We start from the raw sequence: 23,121 nt of genomic DNA, 5'->3' as shown, positions 1-23,121 counted from the left end.
CAAACAACTGACAGTTGCAATAATTAATCCTAAAACTCGACATTATATCTTACTTTTCGCAGCATCAGTCGCGCGCGCTCACAATCTCCCGGTTCTTATTTGTGAATTCAGATGACTGGAGACTCGCTCTAAACGGCTCATTTGAATCAGTGAGTTTGAACAGCTGCAATTGGATCAGTCCAATTCGTGAATGAATCGCTTGTGGCGATTTGCGAACCGATTGAAAAGAATCAGTTTGTTCATTAATCAGACACTGCTTCTGCGTCTCGGAGCACGTAATATATTATAAGGAGTAACGACATGTTTTATTAAATGTAGTGGAGTAAAAAGTGCGATATTATGCTTTGGAATGTAGTGAAGTAAAAGTAAAAGTTACTCAAAATAAAACTACTCCAGTAAAGTACAGATACTTGAAAAATGTACTTAAGTACAGTAACGAATTACAACTACTTCGTTACTGTCCACCACTGCATAAGAGTTATGATTTTTGTGAAGTTACAAGTTTTGAAACCAAAATACCCGCAATATCCAGTTAGACCTGTAGTAAACTCAGAAGAGAAGATCAGGAGACTGAGTGAATCTTCATCAGATCTTGATTGAGATGTTACTGTGTAGCGCTGCGGTCATCCAGACTGACTAAAGCACTCAATCACTGGAGTTTTAGACAGATTTCAGGATCTTCATTAGAAGATAAAATATGCAAAGGATGTGAGCAGTTACAGGAATGTGCCCAGATTTTCTGTGACTCTAATCCAATCAGCAGAACTATAGACTCATTATCACAGAGATCAGGGAAAGACTCACCTTCAGCCTCTGCATTCATATTTAACTCAGATATTGATCAGAAACAAAGACACCAATTAAAGAAATGAGGCAGAAACATCAACAGCCAATAAAGACAAAAGATGACACTTAGCATGATTTCACATTCATATTCACACACTCCTAAAGCAATATATATTTATTTTAAAATTCAAATGCCATTTATCTTTCTGCTGAGTTTCTAATGCTCTTTCCTGAATGTATTTTGCAGTCATTATTCTTTAGACACATCTGTTTTAAATAACTATCAGCCAAATTCTGTGGTTTCTTTAACCTAAGGTACTAGAACCGTTTGTGTTTGGTATTTTCTAAGTATTTCTGGAAAATTTCAGTCAGGTTTTAAGTCCATTCATAGCACCGAGTCTGCTTTGCTGACTCTTCACTCCTGACTCTCACAACTTGTAAATCATGAAAATCCAAATAATGTAGAATATCAAGATTTAATAAACATGCTCAAATCTAAATAACTTCCATTCATATTTTTCATGAATAGTAATGAAGTACTATGTATACTCACAGTTGACTAAGTTTAGGTATAAATAAAGACATTCATTTGCCTTTATAAAGAAACTTGAAGAATTAGGTTTATATAATCAATATTTGTACTTTCAAATAAGAAATATTTACTTTTAACACAGGTACATTAAGCAATTTGTTAAGGCAAATTTATGATTGGATATTTATTATTTATTATCATTTCATTATCATTGTCATATTTCACAAATCTACGGAGCGGGAAACGAGGAGATGAGGAAACGCAGGAGTGAACTTAAAACAGTCTTTAACTGACAAACTAAAACACAACTCAGGAGTAAAACAGGAAGACATTCACTTGAAGGACGTAAGACATCAGAGAAGAAAACCACAAACAGAACATTATTAAATACTCAACTAAATGAATGAAAGACAAGACACTCCTGAAATCAATGGAAACAGGAACAGGAAAACCAAATATAGGCATTAGAAAACATCAGGGAAAACAAGGACAAGGAGAACATGGAAACAAACACAAAGACAGTCCATAGGTGTGACAGTCATTACTGTTAAAGACACAATTATATTGGTTGAAATGAAATTATTGCCTACGAAATTCAGCAAAAGGGTAAATGTTCATTTGTAAATGAATCTCTTTTGCTTCAGGTGTGTGTGAAAACAAATCTGTGATGCTCTCGATGTTCCTGCCTCTTTAATTGTTGTGCTTGTTAATGCTAATGAACACTTGAGTTGTGTGTGAATGTCTTTCCCTGATCTCTGTGATCATGAGAGCTATAGTTAGAGTTTAGTATAGAACTGATCACATCCTTTGAATACTGTGTTTAAGCTCGTGATCTGAGAGCTTTGTCTTCATCTGTAAGAACGGCCTCCTGAAATCTGAATAAACTCCAGTGGTTGAGTGTTTTAGTCAGTCTGGATGATCACAGCGACACACAGGACCAGCTCAAACAAGTCTCGTATTTTGTTCTTTAAACATTTAACTTCACTATTCACTAAAATCATAAAACTAATACAACATGGCATTTTTTCTGATTTTAAGTCCATTCATAGCACTGAGTCTGCTTTGCTGACCCTTAACTCCTGACTCTAATGATTTTACACAACTTGTATCTTGTAAATCATGAAAATCCAAATAATGTAGATTATCAAGATTTAATAAACATCCAGTCTCCTGACAAACAAGTCTCCTGATCTTCATTTTCCTAGATGTACTTCTAGTTAAAGTTTCTAATAAACAGTTTATTGTGTCTTGTATTTATTACCCAAACGTTTCACTGTTAATAAAAGAAAATATGGAGGGAACTGAATGTGTTGGCCTATTTTTTTTGCCAATTAACGAAAATGAAAAGGTAATAATCAATGCACCATATTCCTTTACATTACAAAAAAATTTATTTAAAACAAAATTGCTTACATAAAAGCTTACAATAACATTACCACTAAAACCTTTGTAACAGTTACACAGCAGCATTAACTAGTTTTATGTGAACTTAATGGTACATCAACATAAAACAAAGTGTTATAAATGTACATTAAAAAAGAGAATAATACATTCACGAAGTTAATAACTTTAGAAAAGCATCATCATATGAGTACGAAATTCTATTCTATATACAACATTATTATGATATATTTGTGATTTTAGAGAGCAGTGCACCAATGATAGGTGGCGACAATGCTCCTAAGGAGTTGGTCGCCTTTAAACAAGAAGAAGAAGAAGAAGTGCACCAATGGGACTTTTATTTTGCTCTGGTGACGTGACGTCATAAAGCTGCGCGCTCCTCATCTGTTGTGATTCACCTACAGAAAGGTTTGTGGTTTTAAAGTTTTTAAACCAATGGATATTGTTGCATCAATTAAAGCGTTTTTACAAGCTATGTAAAATAAATCATAACTATTAAATCTAACGTTGTAATGCTTTATTTACTGTTACTTAAGACGTTAGTAACAGAGAATGTGCATCTCATTTTTCTCTCTATATCGTGAATCAATCGAGTGATGATAAGAATTGAGAGACTCAGAATCCGAATCATTTGAATCAAATCATTTGTGAAATGATTCAGTGATTCGATTCAGCGGCACGCGGACTACAAACCACAACAAACACAAACGACTCGAGTGAATCACAACCGAGAATGATTTCAGGAGAGTGTAATATATTAGATATGACATACAAATCAAAAATAACCTACCTAAATATGAACCTTCTTGGTAATTTGTATATTTTATACATTTTATAAAGAAGTCTATTAACTCTGACTGTCTTACTAATGCACTACTGAACTAGGAGCTGATTGAGACGCTCCCAGAGATTTAGTTTTCATTGATTTTTTTATTTTTATTATTCTCATCTTAAACAGGACAAAGTGTACAAACACAGGAAAAACTCCTGGAGAATCAACAGAGATCCACGTGACACACTATTATAAAGATGGCATTTATTAAAGAGGAGACTGAAGACATGAAGATTGAAGAAACATTGAAACATGAAGATACTGAGGAACAAAGAAAGATGGCGTTTATTAAAGAGGAGAATGAATACATGGAGATTGAAGAAACATTTGGAGTCAAACATGAAGATACTGAGGAACAAACAGGTTGGTTTTCATTCTCAAAGCTGAATTCACTACAGAAATGTCACACGAGTGTAGAAATGTTAAGACATTTGACAGAAGTGTTGAGATCACATGACAAATACTAACGCTTCCTTCAATATCCTGCGTTCACACTGAGCATTTGTTTTCAATGCATTATGAGATCATGCATTTAAGTTGTAACAATAATATGGAATTAGCCTAAAAAATTATATATTTTTCAGTAACATTAAACCCAATATCTGCTTCTAATATTAAAACCATTGATTTCTAGCACTTAGGCGAATTATGCAAAAGTATCTAAGAAAATTATTAATGTGAAAGTCATTTGCACAAACCTTGAAATGTAAGTGATCACATTTAGCTACTGCATGCTGACTACATTTAGTCATTTAAAGTGTTTGATAAGCAAATAAAACAGCCAGTGGACACTAAAGCTACATCTAAATTAATCCGGATACAAAATTACATCCATCAATTTAATGTGATAAATACCACAGATACCGCATGCTTATTTATGTTAAAGCTGATGAAATTGTAATGAGAATATTGCTTGTAAATAAATAACTTGAACAACAAATTATTTTTTTATTTATTATTACATATAACTTTTTACTTTTTTCTTCAAATGGATGATTGATTTAGCTGTCTAAAGGACAAGCGCATATCAAGTCTTAATGTCAAGCTCTGGGGGCTGTTTCAAAAAAGATGCTCAGAAAAGCTGGAATTAAAGTCCAAAACGTGACCTGAAATAATCAAACAAATCTATTGGGGTTAAAGTGGTACCATAAATGACCATTTCATTTATACAATCTCACTCATTTGACCCAGGTTCAGTGAGTCAAGATAATTTGATGTGCACGCTTATTCTTAAAGCAGTTCTTAATGTCGATTATAGATCAGATTGATCCACCATGGCAAATACATTTGAACTGTTAAATACATTTGAGATGTTGTTTTCCTCAGTTATTCTGAGGAAAACATACATTTAGCTAAAATATGTGTTGTTGGACATTAACTGTGACATGTATTATTATTAACCGTAATGTAAGTGCATTATTATCTTAGCTCAAATGAGTAAATGTCTGGTCCTCTTCCCAGTTAAAATGTAGGCTGGTTTCTATTATTTCTATTTAAATTTAGTGTTTTAAAAACTAGAGATAGAAGATACAGCTGTTATAAAACCACAGGCTCAATCTGGTTAAAAAGTTTTAACCAGATTGAGCCTGTGTCTCTTTATTTTTTAGGAGATATTATTGGTAAGATGAAACCATCTTCTTACTGTATAGACATTGTCCCTTCACACTTTTATTTCACACTAAATATTTAGAGAATTATAAATAGCAGTCTCACCTCAGGTGTTGCACCACAGAATTTGAAACATGCAATAGTGGAACCATTGATTAAAAAGGCAAATTTGGACCTGTATCAAAACTGCCATTTTTTCCCAAAGTGTTAAAATAGTTTTAATACAACTGCTGTCTTTTCTATATTTATATGGATTTCAGGAAGTGCTCCAGTCAGGTTTTAAATCCTTGTAAAAGTTTTTAATGACCTGTTATTAGCTACTGACTTTGGTAATTATGCTTTCCTCTTGCTTTTAGATCTTAAAGCAGCATTTGGCACTGTAGACCACAATATCTTGGTTTCTCAATTAGAAAATTGCATTGGTATTAAAGGGTACTGTGTAGTAATGGTGTCCTCTTCAGCGTCATTCTTGTGTGGAGTTCCTCAAGATTCCATTCTTGGGCCTGTGCTGTTCTCTATATTTGCTTCCTGTAGGAAGTCTGGCATCTCGTTTCATTTTTATGTAGATGATTCTCAGCTTTATCTGCCTTTGAAAAGGAAAGATGCAAAGTCGAAAGGACCATTGTTGGACTGTTTTCAAGAAATTTAAGCCTGGTTGACTCTAAATCTTTTTTAAAGTTTAATGAAGAAAAGAAAAGTTGTGGTATTTGGATCTAGAGGTGCTCGTGACTCTTCTGAGTTGGATCTTGGTGTTTTAAGATTATATGTGAAGCCCAATGTTAAAAATGTGGGTGTTATTATGGAGTGAAAACTGGGTAAATGGGTTAATTCAGTAATTAAAGCTAGTTGTTTTCAGTTGAGGCAATTATCAAAAGTGAAGTCTTTTCTATCTTTTAGTAACTTAGAAAAAGTTATACATATGTTTAGGTATTAACCAGGCTTCTCTCATACATTTGCAGTTGGTACAGAATGCTGCTGCTGGTATGTTGACAGGAACACAAATGAGAACATATTACACCATTTCTGGCACCTCTCCATTGGCTTCCTGTTCATGTTATAATGGATTTTAATCGATTTTGGTTTTAGTGTTTAAATCACTAAATGGACTAGAATATTCTGACTTAATACAGCTATACACTCCAACAAGAACATTTAGATCCACTGAGCATTTACTTTTGTTTCTTCCTCACATGAGGTTACAAACCGGGGGACCTAGTCTTAAAACTCATTTTTACTCATTGACTTTTAACAAAGTATGAGAGTTTTTATGATTGTGTTGGACTCTTGTCTGTTTTACAGTGGTGTGAAAAAGTGTTGGCCCCCTTCCTGATTATTAAAATTTTTTAAAGTTTGTCACTTCAATATTTCAGGTCATCAAACAAATTTAAATATTAATCAAAGATAACACAAGATGCAGTTTATTATATCGCAAATATTGCGATTGCGATGCGATTTTCGATTTTTGCGTTCAATACTATTAAGTGCATAAAACAAAAATTATGAATAAAATATGTTGTTACTTTTACGACACAGAGGGTTAAAAAAACTAGAGGTCGACCGATATTGGTTTTTACCGATACCGATAGCTAGGTTGGACCACACTGGCCGATACCGATTAATTAACCGATAGTTTTTGAAAATGGATACTGAAAGGAAACTAAAATAGTGCTCTACTAGTTTTTAAAAAAGTACAAAACCATACTTTGTAAATTAATAAAAATATTAATATGAATTATATATTGATCATTAAAGTTATTTTATAGTTCATTAATGTTAAGAAAATAAATCTTTACATTTTAACAATATGTAAAATAGCAGTTTCTATGCTTTTTGTTTATATTTGTAATCTCTGTATGTCAGTACTGCCATCTTAAAATTATGGTTCAATTTAAGTGATGTTTCATTAACAAATTTCAGGAGGAGCTCGCGCAGATAATTAACACGGCCAATTCATCATCAGCAATCACTCCCTATCCAATCACTCTCCCTATCCCATTACTACAGTCCCTTTAAATAACCAAGCAGTCCTACCTTCAGCTATCTCTGATTCCAGCATCCCTCCCACCCCCCTTTTTATTTTCTCTTCACCTCCAGCTAGGGGGGGAGCACTATTGGGTTTGGGCCAAAGGCTGAGCTCGGAGCCCTCTCCCGGACAGCATGCCAAACACGCTTAACTTTTACGCTGTTTATTATATGCAAAAGTGAACTAGTGAATTAGATTTTATATTATATTTAATTCGTGCAGAATTCACTTTATTTTTATTTTTTTTATATAAGCAGGCTACTTTTTAAAACAATAGACAGTAACATATGACAGTGGCTGCTTTAACAGGATTCAATGAATGCACAGATCTATTTCGATATATCCTCCAGAGACCCAAAGAAAAAAAGTGTCTCTTTTTTGTTGTTTTTTTGTGATTTCCTACATCCTTTGGGTTAAAAAAGAATTCTACAATTTAGAGTTTTTACGTTTTGTTTTTATTTTTAATTTTACAGCATGTCCACTGTAGTGGACCACAGGACGATTTTAGTTCGAAACGACAGCCAAACTCAAACAACAAAACTGTACAGAATATGGCTGTAAAGGGATATTAATCCAACATTTATGTAACAAAAACAAAACAACTGAAATCAAGCATTTTCCATAACTTGCAATGAGTCTGTTACGGCGCTGTGCAGGAATTTTGTCCCACTCATCTTGGCAGAATTGTTGTAATTCAGCCACATTGGAGGGTTTTCGAGCATGGACCGCCTTTTTAAGGTCATGCTGTGGGCATCTCAATAGGATTCAGGTCAGGACTTTGGCTAGGCCACTCCAAAGTCTTCATTTTGTTTTTCTTCAACCATTCAGAAGTGAATTTGCTGGTGTGCATTGTCCTTCTGCAGAACCACAGAGTGCGGCATCTTTCCTGTTCTTCCTTTTCTGTCTCTGTGTCTGTCTCAGTCTGCTCATCTGAGTCTCCTGCAATTTCTTCCTCTTCTTCAACATCTTCTTGTATGTTACATTCAAATTGATCCTCATCTGACAGCTCTAAGTCAGAGTCTCCCTCAACTATCTTATAAAAATCCTCTCTGCTTCAGTTCTGCCTCATACAACATGCAGTCATTAATTACAATAAGATGGTCCTGATGTCCACTATAGTTGACATTTAAAAAAGGATGATATTTTGAATCATAAACAATTTAACAGCTTTGAAAGCTAAATGTATTGTTACTGAACCTTTAATAAACAAATATATATGTTATAATAATAGTAAAAAACATGTAAAAAAGCTAAATTTTACATATCTCTCTCCTTCCCATAAAATGTGCTCATTTGTATGCCGGCCATTTTGGATTCAGTGTAAGAAGTGGTTCCTAGCATGCCAGCCAATCAAATGACATATCACTAGAAAGCCCAGGATGTCCTCTGCACAGTACAACAGGACTTGACAGAGTGGCTCAAAAAATTCAAAGAAAGTGCATGAAAACACAATGTCCACTACAGAGGACATAAGTCAATGGGCGGGGTCTCAGGAGGATATCAGATGTTTTGTCCTGCTCTTTAAAGAGATTTCTTATAAAAGTATTAGAAAATGCAAGTGCATTTAACCGCATCTGCAGTTGAGCTTTTTAGGATGAACAAACACAAAGAGAAAGTGCAAGTGAAAGTCTGTCAGTGCGTGAGTTTTGTGCATCTAATGGTACTAGTACTGCATTACAACCGGCAGAAATGAAGGCATATCTAAAGTAAAACACTGCGGGTGGAAGCACACACTGTCAAACAATCCGCACATGTCTCATAGTGCAAACTCTGTGCAATGAAGCCCGCCGTGTCTCTAGCGAGCACACGTGCCATATGCGGGGAAAAAACACAAGCTCGTTGAAAAGAGGATTGCGATGCATCGGAGAATCCATTTTTCACCCACCCTTAATGAAACCGGGAAAAAGTGCAGCGCTTCGTTGTGCGGACAACTGGCAGCGCAGGTATCTCACACACACACAGGATGCGTCGCGTGTAGTTCAAGGGGAAGTCTAAAGGGGAAGTTTATTTAATCACCAAACCGGCAAATGTTTACTTAGAGAATTATCAAAAAAGCGGCAAAGATTAGTTTAAAGAGATCAAACGAAAAGAGAAAGAGCGATATATATTGTTGTAGCCAATTAAGAATTTTTTTCTGTTTTACATTGTTTAAATATTATTTGTTTATTACGAAAGAAGTTTGTGTAACTTGTAAATGTCAAAGAGGACGACGTGGTATGAATTGGACTGCAATAAGCCGGGAGAATTGGAGAGGGTCAGATACAATTTTTTTGACAACTTCGTACGTTTTTATTTGTGGGAAATCCTTTCTCAAACGAATTTCGTTTTGTATAATTTTTATCTTAATTTTTAATTCATATTTTTGTTGATCAGTTATTTAAATCAAATAAGACCAAGGAAAACTGGCATTGTGAAATTAAGTGCGTAACCATGCTTCCGCGGCCTGAAGAAAAGGCTAAAACATAAATTATATCTCTATATGAAGCATACAGACTTTATTAGAGCTACAGAAAAACAAACGTTTCGCTTAAATGCACAATCCTTGATCTTCCAGGGTCAAGTCTTTATGAACATTAACAAAGATTTGGGACAGATATGATGTAATGTAAAACTATGAATTAGCTGCTTTGCTGCTGACAAAAAGCCGGTGCACTGCGTACAACCTTGTTTCCATTGCCATTTTTCTGATTGGCCAGCAAGCCAGGAACGTAAGATTCGACCATTTTGATTGGCTAATAGGTTTGTCACTCAAATGTCAGAGGCGGGGAAAAAACCTCAGCCTCCTGAGGTTAGGTTATCGCGGGAGTTAAAACCTCAATATCGATGCGATAAAGGTTAATCGTGCAGCCCTAATACACAATGCTAAAGGCTGCATATGTTAACAATCACTACAATAAAAACACATTATGCTTATGAAAATACCAGAGACTGCTTGATGAAGAACTTAAATAATATATGATTAAAATCAAGTATTTCTTTGTTTTCAGTTTTGTTCTGTGTCCTCCATGTGCTTTTGTTTATACTGGTATTCTGTATCTGCATATGTCAGAAATTTCATATAATTTAACTCATTTAACTGTAATTTGATGTGGTTTTGTGTTTCGTGTCTTTAAACTGGGGTTAACTTTAGTCTTTTTTCACCTTAGACCTGATGGCACTGAAAGAGGAGAGTGAAGTGCTGAATGAAATGGAAGAGAAAGATCATGATTTCATAAATGGAGAAAAATCTTTTAGTTGTTCACAGACTGAAAAGACCTTAAGAAAAAGGACTCAGAAGACAGGGAGAAGTTATTTTACATGTCAACAGTCTGGAAAGTGTTTCAATCAAACAGAAAGCATTAAAAGACACATGAGAGTTCACACAGGAGAGAAACCATATGGCTGTCAACAGTGTGGCAAGCATTTCGTTTATAGAAGAAGTCTTAAAACACATGTTAGGAGTCACGTTGGAGAGAATCCCTACACATGCCTTGAGTGTGGACAGAGTTTCCATCAAAAACAACTCTTTGAAGACCATATGATAATTCACACTGAGCAACCCTACACATGCCCTCAGTGCGGAAAGAGGTTTAATTATAAAGGAGAATTTGAAGGACACTTACGAGTTCACACTGGAGAGAAGCCTTTCCCCTGCAAACAATGTGGAAGAAGTTTCAACCAAAAAGGAAACCTTAACAGACACATGAGAGTTCACTCTGGAGAGAAGCCTTACACCTGCCAACAATGTGGAAGAGGTTTTAACCGGAAAGGAAACCTTGACAGTCACATGAGGGTTCACACTGGAGAGAGCCTTTTCACCTGCCAACAGTGTGGAGTAAGTTTCACTCAAAAAGAAAGCTTTATCAGACACATGAGAATTCACAATGGAGATCAGCCTTACATGTGTGATCAGTGTGGAATGAGTTTTGATCAACATGAAAACCTTAAAGTCCACATGAGAACTCATAGAGAGAAATCCTACACATGCTCTGAGTGTGGAAAGAGTTATTGTCGAAAACAACAATTTAAAGTCCACATGAGAATTCACTCCGGAAAACAACCCTACACATGCCCTCAGTGCGGAAAGAGGTTTAATCATAAAGCAACCCGTGAAAACCACATAAGAGTTCACACAGGAGAGAAGCCTTTCACCTGCCAGCAATGTAGAAGAAGTTTCAGGCAAAAAGGACACCTTGACAGACACATGAGTGTTCACACTGGAGAAAAGTCATTTATATGTGGTCACTGCGGAAAGAGTCTCAGAAATAAAGCAACACTTAAATACCACATGAGGTTTCACACATGAGAGAATTGTAGTTTTAGGTTATCAGTTTGACAGTCATGTAATAACACCAGTGAGAAGTCTTTGCTGTGCCATCACTCAAACAAGACAATCTTGAGGATCACAGAAGCACCTCTGATAAGTTTCAAAATATCTGAGCAGTGAATTTGGGCTTTGTTTACACCTGGGTTTAAATGTGTTTTGGTTGATTGGATCACAAGTAGACTGTCTCTGTATCACAGTTTCTTTTGACCACTTCTCTCCCATTTTGTCAAGGGGAGGTTAAATGCATGGGATCTTAGAGATCTTCCGATCAAATAATATACAGGTCCTTTTAAAAAAAATTAGCATATTGTGATAAAGTTAATTATTTTCTGTAATCTACTGATAAACATTAGACGTTCATATATTTTAGATTCATGACACACTAACTGAAGTAGTTCAAGCCTTTTATTGTTTTAATATTGATGATTTTGGCATACAGCTCATGAAAACCCAAAACTCCTATCTCAAAAAATTTGCATATCATGAAAAGGTTCTCTAACCTAGCTATTAGCCAAAGAGGGAAAATAAATAATGAAGAATACTTAGTAAGTAGTGCTGGTGATAGTGAAAGGAAGTCAATAAATTGAGAACGGGATGAATGAAAAATTGTAGTGCAATTTACAGAGGGGTAATTGCATTAATAAATGAGTTGAAACAAGCAGATGAGATGTATAAAAAAAGTTCTTGAGGATCGAAGATTGATGGTAATATGTAATAGTAAAGAGCAGAGGAATAGTGATAAAATTTAAATGGTATATGAGCAATGATTCAAAGTTGCAATCAAATAGGAAATAAAACATGGAGACGTGGAGTAATAACTGGAGTCCCATTAAGTGTGAACATGGGAAATGTAGAATAAAATGTAATAGAAGCTGAATACTTACAGATGAGTGTTTTGTTTTCTCACCTGAGTCATGTTTGTCTTAAGCCCAAGTCATGCTATCTCTGTTGTTGTAGGTACATTTGATTTCATAATGGAATCTTCAGTGGTGTGAAGCATGAGTCATTTTTCATCAATACGGTTCAGGAAAATTTCACCACACCAGAGCAACTCATTCTCAGTGTCGGGTAGAGCTGTAATCGGGCCTTAAAAGTTAGGCCCGACAAGGCCCGAGCCCGACCGAAATCAGCCCGAGCCCGAGACTGACAGCTTTTAAAAGCCCGAACCCGTTTACAGCCCGACATCATTGAAATGTGCGCACGCACACAGCACTTTTGCCTTTTGTCAAGAATGAGTCATTTATACATTTTTAAAGATAAATTATTAATGACTTGGCTATAGGCCACTAGGAAGTTATAACAAAGAAATGAAATAAGTCCTCTAACATTGTACCATCTCAGTAACGACATCTCGCGCTCAAATAGGCTTAGGCATAACCTATAATTAATATAGCCTAAATAGACCTGCTACGGGCCTATAAAAAAGAGTCTTTCTTAACAAAATAAATAAATATACATTCTAAATTAAGATATTAGGTGTCAATAACGAAATTAATACAAAGGCTCCGCCGTATTTGCTTCGCCACTTCTCTCCACATACCGGTCTCAATGCGACGGTGAACATCAGTTGAAATAATAAAATAATAATGCCAACATAAGCCTATATAGCCTACTCTGTTTACTTTATGCATGTAAGACTCAATTGATATTTAGTTATACATAAAAAAAACCTTTACTCACTAATATTAGGATATGTTTGTGTGGAGGAAAATTATTGAATCCACTGTATATGGCTTCAGCGCGGTCCTCCGCTCACTGATGGTGCGTCCAGCAGCACTAAACACCCTTTCACTGCTGCTGCTACTGGCAGGGATGCTTAGTACTGATCTGGCTAATTTGGCAAGTTTTGGGTAGGATGGTTTGTTGATGTTCCGCCAGCTAAGAACATCTGTTTCATTTTCCATGACAGCCGTTTCAATGTAGTGAGTCACGAAACGCATCACCTGACCACTCATTTACCGCGCAAGCCCGAGCCCGGCCCGAGCCCGTGCAGAATGCTAAAAATTAAGACCGAACCCGTCGGGTCCCATCGGGTTCGGGCAAAGATTTACAGCTCTAGTGTCGGGAGCATTGTGATCCTGCACCAGATCTACGTGACTGAAGGACTGAATTACCTCTGCTCCTGTAATTTATATCAGGACTGCCATGATGTATTCATATTTCAAGAACTTTTGTAGCAATACAAAGAGAATAAACTGGTTTTATAAGGGAAGCTGGTAATGCTGTTTTTAAATTTGTTTATTCATTATCTGCTCACATCTGGATAGATTTAATAGTCTTATATTTGCAGTTGATTTCAGTGTTACTCAACTCTAAGTAGGGACAATTATAATAACAGTAACGTTCACTGCTGCTTGGTTTCAACCAGACCCCGAAACAATGAAGGCACAGTTTTATCATTTCTTAGATAAACTGAGCAGCACGTCAAAACACACCACAAGCACTCATGGTCGTTAATTGTTATAATCTATCGGCGTTACATACTCTATTATTTTTATCTACAGCCAAATGTGCTTCATGGCCCCTTTCCATGTGTGTTACTTCTCTATAAATACACTAAGCACCATTAAAAGCAGAATACATTGATACTTTGCTAAACCAATGCACAAAAAACAACACTGCAAATATACCTGATTGTTCAAACCAAGTTTGTGACCAAACTTAATACTTTGTGAACACAGTACCAATCTGGGAACATTACTATTTTTTTTACATTTTTAAATAAGTCTCTTGTGCTAAATGCATGCCTGCATTTGTTTGATCAAAAATAAAAAGGTAATATTGAGGAATAAATCACATATTTAAAATAATGCTTTTCTATTTTAATATACATAAAAATATAATATTAATACAGAAATACATTTATGTAATCAAAGCTGAATATTAATCAGCCATTACTTAAAGTCTTAAGTATCACGCCATGCTTCAGAATCATTTGAATACGATTCAAATGATCAATGTTAGAAACAGTTTGTCAGGAACACAGACTCAGGAGAATGTCAAGTGAAGTGGATGATACAGTTTGTAACACTCTCCTTATCAGCCGAGTTACAAGACTAAAATGGGGTCGGATTTAAATGAGAGAGATGACTGGTGGTTACAAGAATGAGACATAAAAGAAGATTGGTTTAAATAGATTTGTTGTATTTACAAGGTTCACATAAATGACTTTAAAACAACACGATAAAACCAGGTAAACTCATTCTGTTAAAAGAATACAGTTTGTTTGTCCATACCCTAAAACAGTCCAAGAATAGACCTTTCTCACTGCCCTGCTGAAAAAAACAGCATATGCTGGTTAGGTATGTTTTGGTACTGGGATGCTGGTTTTAGCTGGTTTATGCTGGTCCTTAGCTGGTTAATGCTGGTCCTTAGCTGGTTAATGCTGGTCCTTTGCTGGTTTATGCTGGTCATGTTGCTGGTCAAGGACCAGCATAAACCAGCAAAGGACCAGCATTAACCAGCAACATGACCAGCATAAACCAGCAAAGGACCAGCATATTCCAGCTAAAACCAGCATCCCAGCACCAAAACATACCTAACCAGCATAACTAGAGGTTTGACCACTGAGTGCACAAGTTCTCTGTGCGTCTTACTGCCGTTGCAGTACTGTTCACTTGCTGCTGTTGCAGCTCTTTCTGCTTAGTTTCTGCACAGCTAGCTACAAAATGGATGTAAGTATAGAAACGTTATCATTTTATTTCCAATGTAAGTCTGAAAATCTACCTTAATTATTATATGGAGGAACTCTTTGTCCACCATCTCATTTCATAAGTTATACATCTCTATCGCTATTTCAACTCTTTCCTTAGACCAGTGGTTCACAATCTGTGGGCCACGGCCCACCAGGGGGCCTCAGTGATCCTCCAGGGGGCTGCGAGATATCTTAAAATGAATTTAAATATTCTCCTATAATTATTAATAATTTTATTTTCGATATAGCGCTAGATCACAATAGAAGTCATTTAAGGTTATCTTTCGTATAGAACAGGTCTATACCTTGTTCTTTTATTAAACAAACTAAATAGCGAGAGTACGCAGTGTGTAAACATGAAGTTTTATTTTGGATGTGATTAATCATGATTAATCATTTGACAGCCCTAATATTTAGCGTACTCTTTTAATACACACACACACACACACACACACATACATACACACACCTGCCTGGTCATAATGAGACCCCTTCACTTCATTTGATTGCAAGCACTGAAGAAAAAAAAAAAAAAAAAAAAAAATCAAGTGGAAGTGCAGGTGTTCTGAGCCAGGCTATACACACACACACACAGCATTTATATTTTATCTTGAATTTTAGGGAATCCATCCAGAACCGGTCAGTCATGTGGTGGTGCAAATAGTGTTGTTTTTGGCGGCCGATTTTCATTTTAGTTTTAGTCTAGTCTTTGTGTGAACCTGACATTTTAGTTTTTATTAGTTTTAGTCAAGTTCATACACCTTTTAGTCCAGTCAACTTTTAGTCGACTAAAAGTCTGAGCATTTTAGTCTTATTTTAGTCAGAATTACCCATGACTATTTTAGTCTAGTTTTAGTCGACGAAAACTAATGACATTTTAGTCTAGTTTTAGTTGACGAAAACTGATTACATTTAGTCTATTTTTAGTAATGCAATTTTATTCAACCCAGTCAATATAGTATAAGTACCTAGTAGTATAGACAAACCAAAGTTTTCTTTTAGCCAAACCCATTTCAAACAAGGCTATCTTATTATAGTATTGATACCTTATAGGCTGAAAAATGCATCCATTGCAGAAGATGCTCTAATTTGAATTTACAACATTTATTTTACCTACCAAACATGTTAGAAGTACACACATAAATTGAAAAAAATTTTTAATAAAAACAATAAATAAAATAGCATCACATGACAATGCCAGAAAAAAAAAGAGAAACAAGGTTTGAATGGTAAAGCTACAATTTACTAAAAATTAGTGATGTGACGTTCGACACAGAAGCTTCGAATAATAAAATTAATCAACTTAACAATATTCTTAATTTACTTGATCATCTATGCATACAAGAATATGTTGTACTTTTGTTTTGTAAGTTTATTTATAGATTAATTCATTTATACCTTCTGTAAGTAAAATATTTCTTATGGTTTTCTTAGCATACATTTATTTATTTTATGAAATTGTCCAAAAATTGCTTGGACAACTGGGATGCAAAAGAAACGTTTTCCACCTTTGACCACAAGATGTCATTTGTGTACAACGTGTTGAAAAGCTTCGAGTAATGAACCATTTTAGATACAGTTGATCCCTTTGGTGCTTTGAAAATCACAACTAAAAAGTAGAAAAAAATGTTCTTCCTTCTTTTTCGCCCAAATATGAACCCTATCTGGCCGGCCATTTGTCCCTTTATCTGTGTCAGACTTAACTATGTTTGTAGGCGTCTTCTAGATAATTCAGCGAGTGGAGCTTGAGGGAGTGACGTCGCCTGCGGTTTAGGCTAGAAGGGATACAGCTCTGGCTACTGGGCATGCGCACATCAACCTAACATTTCGTTTCGTCTCGTTTTCGTCAACGAAAATAAAAGAGACATTTTAGCATAGTTTTTATTTTGTAAACCACATTTAGTCTCGTTTTTATTCGTCAACGATATTTCATAATACATTTTATATAGTCATCGTCACATGACCAGCATTTTCGTTTCGTCTCGTCTCGTTTTCGTCACGTGATAAAGGTTCTTTGACGACGATATTAAGTCATAATTTTCGTTGATGAAAGCAACACTAGGTGCAAAAGCCGACAACAGGAGGCAATAATGGTGTTCAGTCCACATTGTATCAGGCATACTCAGGTCAGACAAAAAATAATGTCTATTTTACTTTTCTGGGAAATCAAAATGTGGAATTAAATGGATAAATGGCTTACTGGATCCTTTTCTTAGGACCATTTCCCGACCCCAATTTGATGGCTGCTGGAGCCAAGCTGCACGAGGTGCAACCTCAACCACTCATTGCCCTTGTGTTCAATGGCCTGTCTGAGATAGAGCTGACTCCATCTAAATTTGGTCCTGTTCCACGTGGATCCCCTATGTCATACTATTGTCCACCTGAAACATCAAGTGACATTACACTGCACCACCTGGCCCCATAATTCCCTGCTCTTCCTCTCCCTTTGGATTGTGCTTTCTCCAATCTTAGCTTTGTGCCAACGTTGCACCAGCAACTGCACCTACAGTCTTTGCAAGTGTCTCCACAAATGGCCAGGGAAATTGAGAAGAGAACCAGGCAGCAGTCTAGATGTCCTGCATGGGCACAGTTACGTCAACCGCGCCTAACTGCCTGCGCTTCTTGGGAGGGAAATGTGGATCCAGAGGCTGCAGCAAAAGCCCTTGCTGGCCAAATAATAAGAGGCTCTAAAAGGCAAACTCCTGCAATGCTACAAGGTCTGCAAATGGAGTCTGAAGTCCTGTCCAACTATGCTAAACTGAAACAAGTTAATGTTATGTCTGTTGGGTTCGTCATTCCCCCTGGAGCACCACATCTTGGGGCTAGTCCAGATGGTAGGGTCTATGACCCCTCAGAGTCACAGCCATTTGGACTTGTGGAAGTTAAAGTGCATATTGCAGGTTAAAAAAAATTCGAGATAAACATATATTCGTGAATGAAAATACTATACGAACCGTTAATACACTATTTGAAAATATTTTACAAGACCTAAGGGCACAAATTTAGAAGACAAAGTGACGGTTTCCTTGACCGCTCTCAAAAACAGCTTTTTTTTCCACACCGCGTCATATGACGTCACGAGAGGGAGTCGTTCGCCTAGCTCTGTTGCTATTCAGTAGGAGCAGTCGTGAGTTAGTGTGTTTTCGGTAGTTATTTTTTATTTCAAATGATCATCGTCATGGTAAATTATTGTGTTTATGGAGGCTGCACAAACTCCAGCCTGTCAGGACATCATGTCCACGGGTTTACTTACAATAAAAAGAACGGTGCTATCTTCCGTATATGGGTGCGTTTGTGCGGGTGAAGAGACGGGCCTATACTAATGCATCTGCTTCGAAAAACGCGTTCACTTTACACCGGAGGGTTATCATCCCGGCGATATGATGCAGTTCGACATGAGATGCTGAAGCAAGAACCAAGTGAGGCTCAGAGCCGGTGCAGTTCCTTCGGTGCACACAGCAGCTTCATCGGGTCCGCTGTCAGACTGTGGTTCGTCCGAAGCCGTCAGAGATACAGCTCGACGAAAACGGGAACTGCACCGTAAGTCTTGTTTTTCTTCTCACAACTTCTCATAAATACCAAATCCGTGAACGTATTTATTTAAATAATGAGACAACGAGATGTGTATAAGTTTTTGTAAAGCACCGTAGCTAGCTTTTAAGCATTAGCAATATCATTTTAAGAACCGTGTAAAAACGGTACCATAGGAGAAGGCATTACTGGTCAGTTATCCTGAGTTTGTAAATATATTATAATCCTCAAGTCTATTTACAGCTTGGTCACATTGTTTGCACAGCTAATTTGTAATTTATTGTCATGTGTTGTGTTTATAGGGCTTTGGGAGACATTGCAAGACATGAGGCTGTGTGAAGATCTGAAGCAGTGGAGCCAGCTGTTATTAACCTTCTCTAATGTCACACATTAGTGTGATACCCACACTGAAAATATTTTTCTTTCAGTAGTATATGTTTTGTACATCTACATGTATATATTAACAGTTGCAATGTTGTGTTTTAAGTTGGGTATTAACAGTACTATGAAATAATATTTATGATTTATTGCTGTATAAATTAAACTGAATTGAATTAACCATAAATGCAGATCTGCTTGATATATATGTTGTAAACTTCAATAAAAATTTATACAGTAAGACAATTTGTGATTGTGATTATTTTTTATTGTTTGTCACCAAAATGGGGCCATTCAAAACCTTTATAACGTAATCCTTCCTCTGTAAACTGTCTAATAGCTGACACAACACATGCAGGTAAGGGCTTCCTGATGAATACCAGCAGACAACTTGACTGTATGCTGTCAATATTAATTGTCTTATACCAATGGCATCATAAAGTTTTACTTTACATATATTTGTGACCTAAATATAGTCAAACTGTAATCGAGATTACATTGTACTGTTTATTTGTACGTACAAGTGTTTAGCTCAGAGTAATAAATGATCTCTACAATAAACTTACTCATGTCTGCTGGCCTGGAGATGTCTATGATCCTGCCTGAAATGCATTTAAGCTATATGTAGAACCTGTTTTGATTTCAGACAGCAGGCCTCAAAGCCTGGGTGCAGAGTCAGAGACAGCACACATCAAGTTTGGGGGTATTTCCCATAAGCATATAATACAACAAAAAGGTGTTTATCTCTCGCGCGCGCGGTAATAAAAACCCGCTATTCACGTAACGTTTACGTCGGATATTAATGAGTATGACACGCTTGATCAACGATCATTCGTTTGTGTTACTGGTAAGTAGAATCAATACTTCTAGATGACCAATGCTATGATTTTGCCTGATTAGATATCGTCAGCTAACACTGATCTCTCACAGACACCTGCCCTGTTCTCCTCACATCACAACTTAATTTGTCTCCTCTGACCGCTGTTCTGTTTAATCCTGGCATGTCCCTGCTCTCTTGGCCACATAGCAGGCTCATATTTGTGTGTGTGGTTCGTCATACAAGTGTAAATAAACATTTTAAATGTTCTCTGCGTCCGAACAGTCATTGCGATCCATTGTTTTCCAATAGTTTACATTTACAAAATTCTCTCACATAAACGACCCTAGGAGCCTTAATAGCATATTTTGAAGTATTTTTTAAAGAAAATCTGGCTCCTACATTATTTTTCTATACATCAATTCACCAGAGTCTCTAACATGCAATATGCACTTTAATTTCAAACGTGTGCTTGTGTGCTTTATATCATCACCAGCTTCAGGGCACCGTGAAACTCGTTTCTCGGCCGCATCCAATCGCTTTTTGTCAATAAAACGACGGTAGCAAGTGGAGTGAAACCCTGCGTCTTCGGGCAAACGGTCAAACTCGATTTCTAGACAATGTTTCTGCTATTTTCTGACTCTCACCCTGCAAGTCAAGCCACCGTTTGATGCAGTTTCTAAATGTATCCCAACGTGTGCGTGTAAAATCCTTCGTTTCTTCTTTTTTTATGGACGTGAGATGCATATGGCATTGTTTATAAACCCTTTTACTGACTTTTGGTGGAGGTCTGACAATAATTTCATCCTCTTCGCTACTCGATAGTGACGACAAGGGCGCTGCCATCTTGGACCATTTTTACATGTCGTTCCCACGTTATGCTATCTCATTGGTCTAGCGGCAAGCACGTGACGCGAAGCCGCATCTCTCACCTTTAAAAAATTATTACGCGAGGATGGGACTATTGCCAACTTTATACACTTGTAAAAAAATAACTGCTGGATTATACATGGAGAACTTTCATTTTTTCATTCTTTACCAATTGATCCTTTTATTGGAATAAAAAGAATGTAGTGCCCCATATATGGGAACGGAATGAAACGAAAAGCTGCTTCACCTTACGGCCTATATGCTTTAACTCCTTAGTAGCCGTAACACAGAACCCTGCAGCCAACCAGCTAGCCTACAATGACACAATTCCATGGCAAAATGATGATCACATTTATCATTCATGGTTTTTTGCCGAGGAAAGTACTTCTAAAATTACTAGAGAGCAGCTAGCCTGCACTGGCCCTTTACAAGACCACTTAGGGCTAGTCTAATGGGCCCCCAGCAGGCTGCCAGTACAGAGATTCTGCTAATTGGCAAAACATTGGTCCCTTAGTGCTGTCCCTGCGGAGGCAGTCCTCACTTAGCCCACACAATGAATCTACAACAGGGGTGCCCAACCCCTGGTCCTGATCAAGCACGTTTAATCCAACTAATTAGGATCTTGATAATTAGTAGGGCTGGGCGATTTGGCCTAAAATCAAAATCTCGATTAATTGAACATTTTAACTCGATTACGATTAATGAACGATTATTTTATTTATTAATAAAATTATATTTAATTGTATTTATATAATATTTATTTTTTTGCCCTCATAGTTCACTGACAAGTTTTGTACAGTAAATATGCTCACATATTACAAGTGAGAGATTTTTGAATGAAGGGTGCATTACTTGATTTTAAAATAATTGAAGGAAACACACACCATCTACTATCTATGATTATTTATTGAACATCAGTGTTGAACAACTGAAATTAAAGCACACATTGCTTAAAACGAACAGTGGCATTTTTCTTAAATTAGTGAAAATAAATAACTTGCACTTTTGGAAACAAAATAAATTATTTTCAATGTTTCAATGAAAATAAGCAGTACTTTTCTGACGTGCCATGGTTACTGTCAGTGTTACTAGAGTAAAACCATGGTAAACATTGGTGATTTGTAGATTGAAACGCCGGATCGTCAGAATACTGTCAATTACACTTGTTTATTTTTTTTTTAATTGCCTTATATTGGCATTGTAAGCATATGATTTAAAAACATTGTTATATAAAATTATTAGTGAAACATTTTATACATCTTTATTTGACCTCAAAGTAGAGGACTGCACAGTAACAGAGTGCGGCGCGGGACAAAACTTGATGCGCGAGTGGGTAGAAACTCGTGTGTGTGCGGGATGCGGGAGAATAAAATGATTGGAGGGACTCCCGGAAAATAGAAATATATAAACATAAAATATCTAAAAACATACAAATTGTCATTCATCTATTACACAAAAGCAACACGAACAAGTAATATGACTTGAAAATGATTAACAGGTGTAAGAATAGGAAGTTTCTGGAATGCAAGGCTTAAGTTAGAATCCACTCACCGCTCAAAAGTTCTTGTGCACTGCTTAATATTGCGTGCGCACGAATCCACTCATTGCAACACACAAAGTATTATATATAAGTAAAATATTCATTGTGCATATATTCATTGTGTTATAAGAGTTGTCTGAGATCGCGATGAACTGAGATAGGCAGGGAGTGTTGTTTGCTCGCATTCTGCCATGCATGCAACCAGCAGCCGATGCTTGCTTTTCTGTTAAGTATAAGATCGATGTACTCGAAAAATCTGTATAGGTAACTTCAATGCAGGCTTTTGCGGGCGGGAGTGGGACGAGATAACATATATTTCCGTGCAGACTGAAAAATCTGTCACGCGCAGGTCTCTACCTCTAAGCATATCAGCTCCCGCGCCCCCCTCTGTGAACTCTGGCGCTTCCCTGTTTTTAAAGGGAAAGTAATCGAAATAATCGACCTGGAAAAATTTGATCGATTATAGGTTCTGAATGTCGATTTCGATTACTTTTCGATTAATCGCCCAGCCCTAATAATTAGATCCTGGGTCTCTTTGCCACACCTCTCCATGTCTGGGAGCAGCTTGCTCCATCACAAAGACCAACTCTGTTGCGTGCTAGCATCCCTTTGTAGCATCCAAGTATGCCTTCACATTACGTCATGACGGTGTCACGCCCCATGGGCTGTCTGTTTAGTTTACCCTCCCCCACCCCCGTTAGACTGTTGTATTTGGTTTTTCCCTCCGCCCATTTTTGATCTTTCCTGTTCCTGTTCTCGTCTAATTATAAAATTACCCACACCTGTCTTGTCTATTTAAGCTG

The 23,121-nt window shown here is 36.6% G+C and overlaps 1 protein-coding gene across 1 annotated transcript; it reads left to right on the top strand.

Annotated features, from left to right (window-relative positions):
* The first annotated feature begins 3,481 nt into the window (after window positions 1-3,481).
* Window positions 3,482-12,658, top strand: LOC141339805 (uncharacterized). The gene is made up of 2 exons (XM_073844982.1): window positions 3,482-3,914; window positions 10,329-12,658. Exons 1-2 carry the CDS (start codon window positions 3,749-3,751, stop codon window positions 11,465-11,467), a joined length of 1,305 nt encoding a protein of 434 aa, XP_073701083.1. The 5' UTR covers window positions 3,482-3,748; the 3' UTR covers window positions 11,468-12,658.
* The last annotated feature ends 10,463 nt before the right edge of the window (window positions 12,659-23,121 follow it).

The sequence above is a fragment of the Garra rufa genome, chromosome 1 (assembly GCF_049309525.1).
Source record: "Garra rufa chromosome 1, GarRuf1.0, whole genome shotgun sequence".
In the NCBI taxonomy this organism is placed as follows: domain Eukaryota; kingdom Metazoa; phylum Chordata; class Actinopteri; order Cypriniformes; family Cyprinidae; genus Garra; species Garra rufa.
Note: the sequence above shows the minus strand (reverse complement) of the source record. Positions and strands in the feature narration are given on the sequence as shown.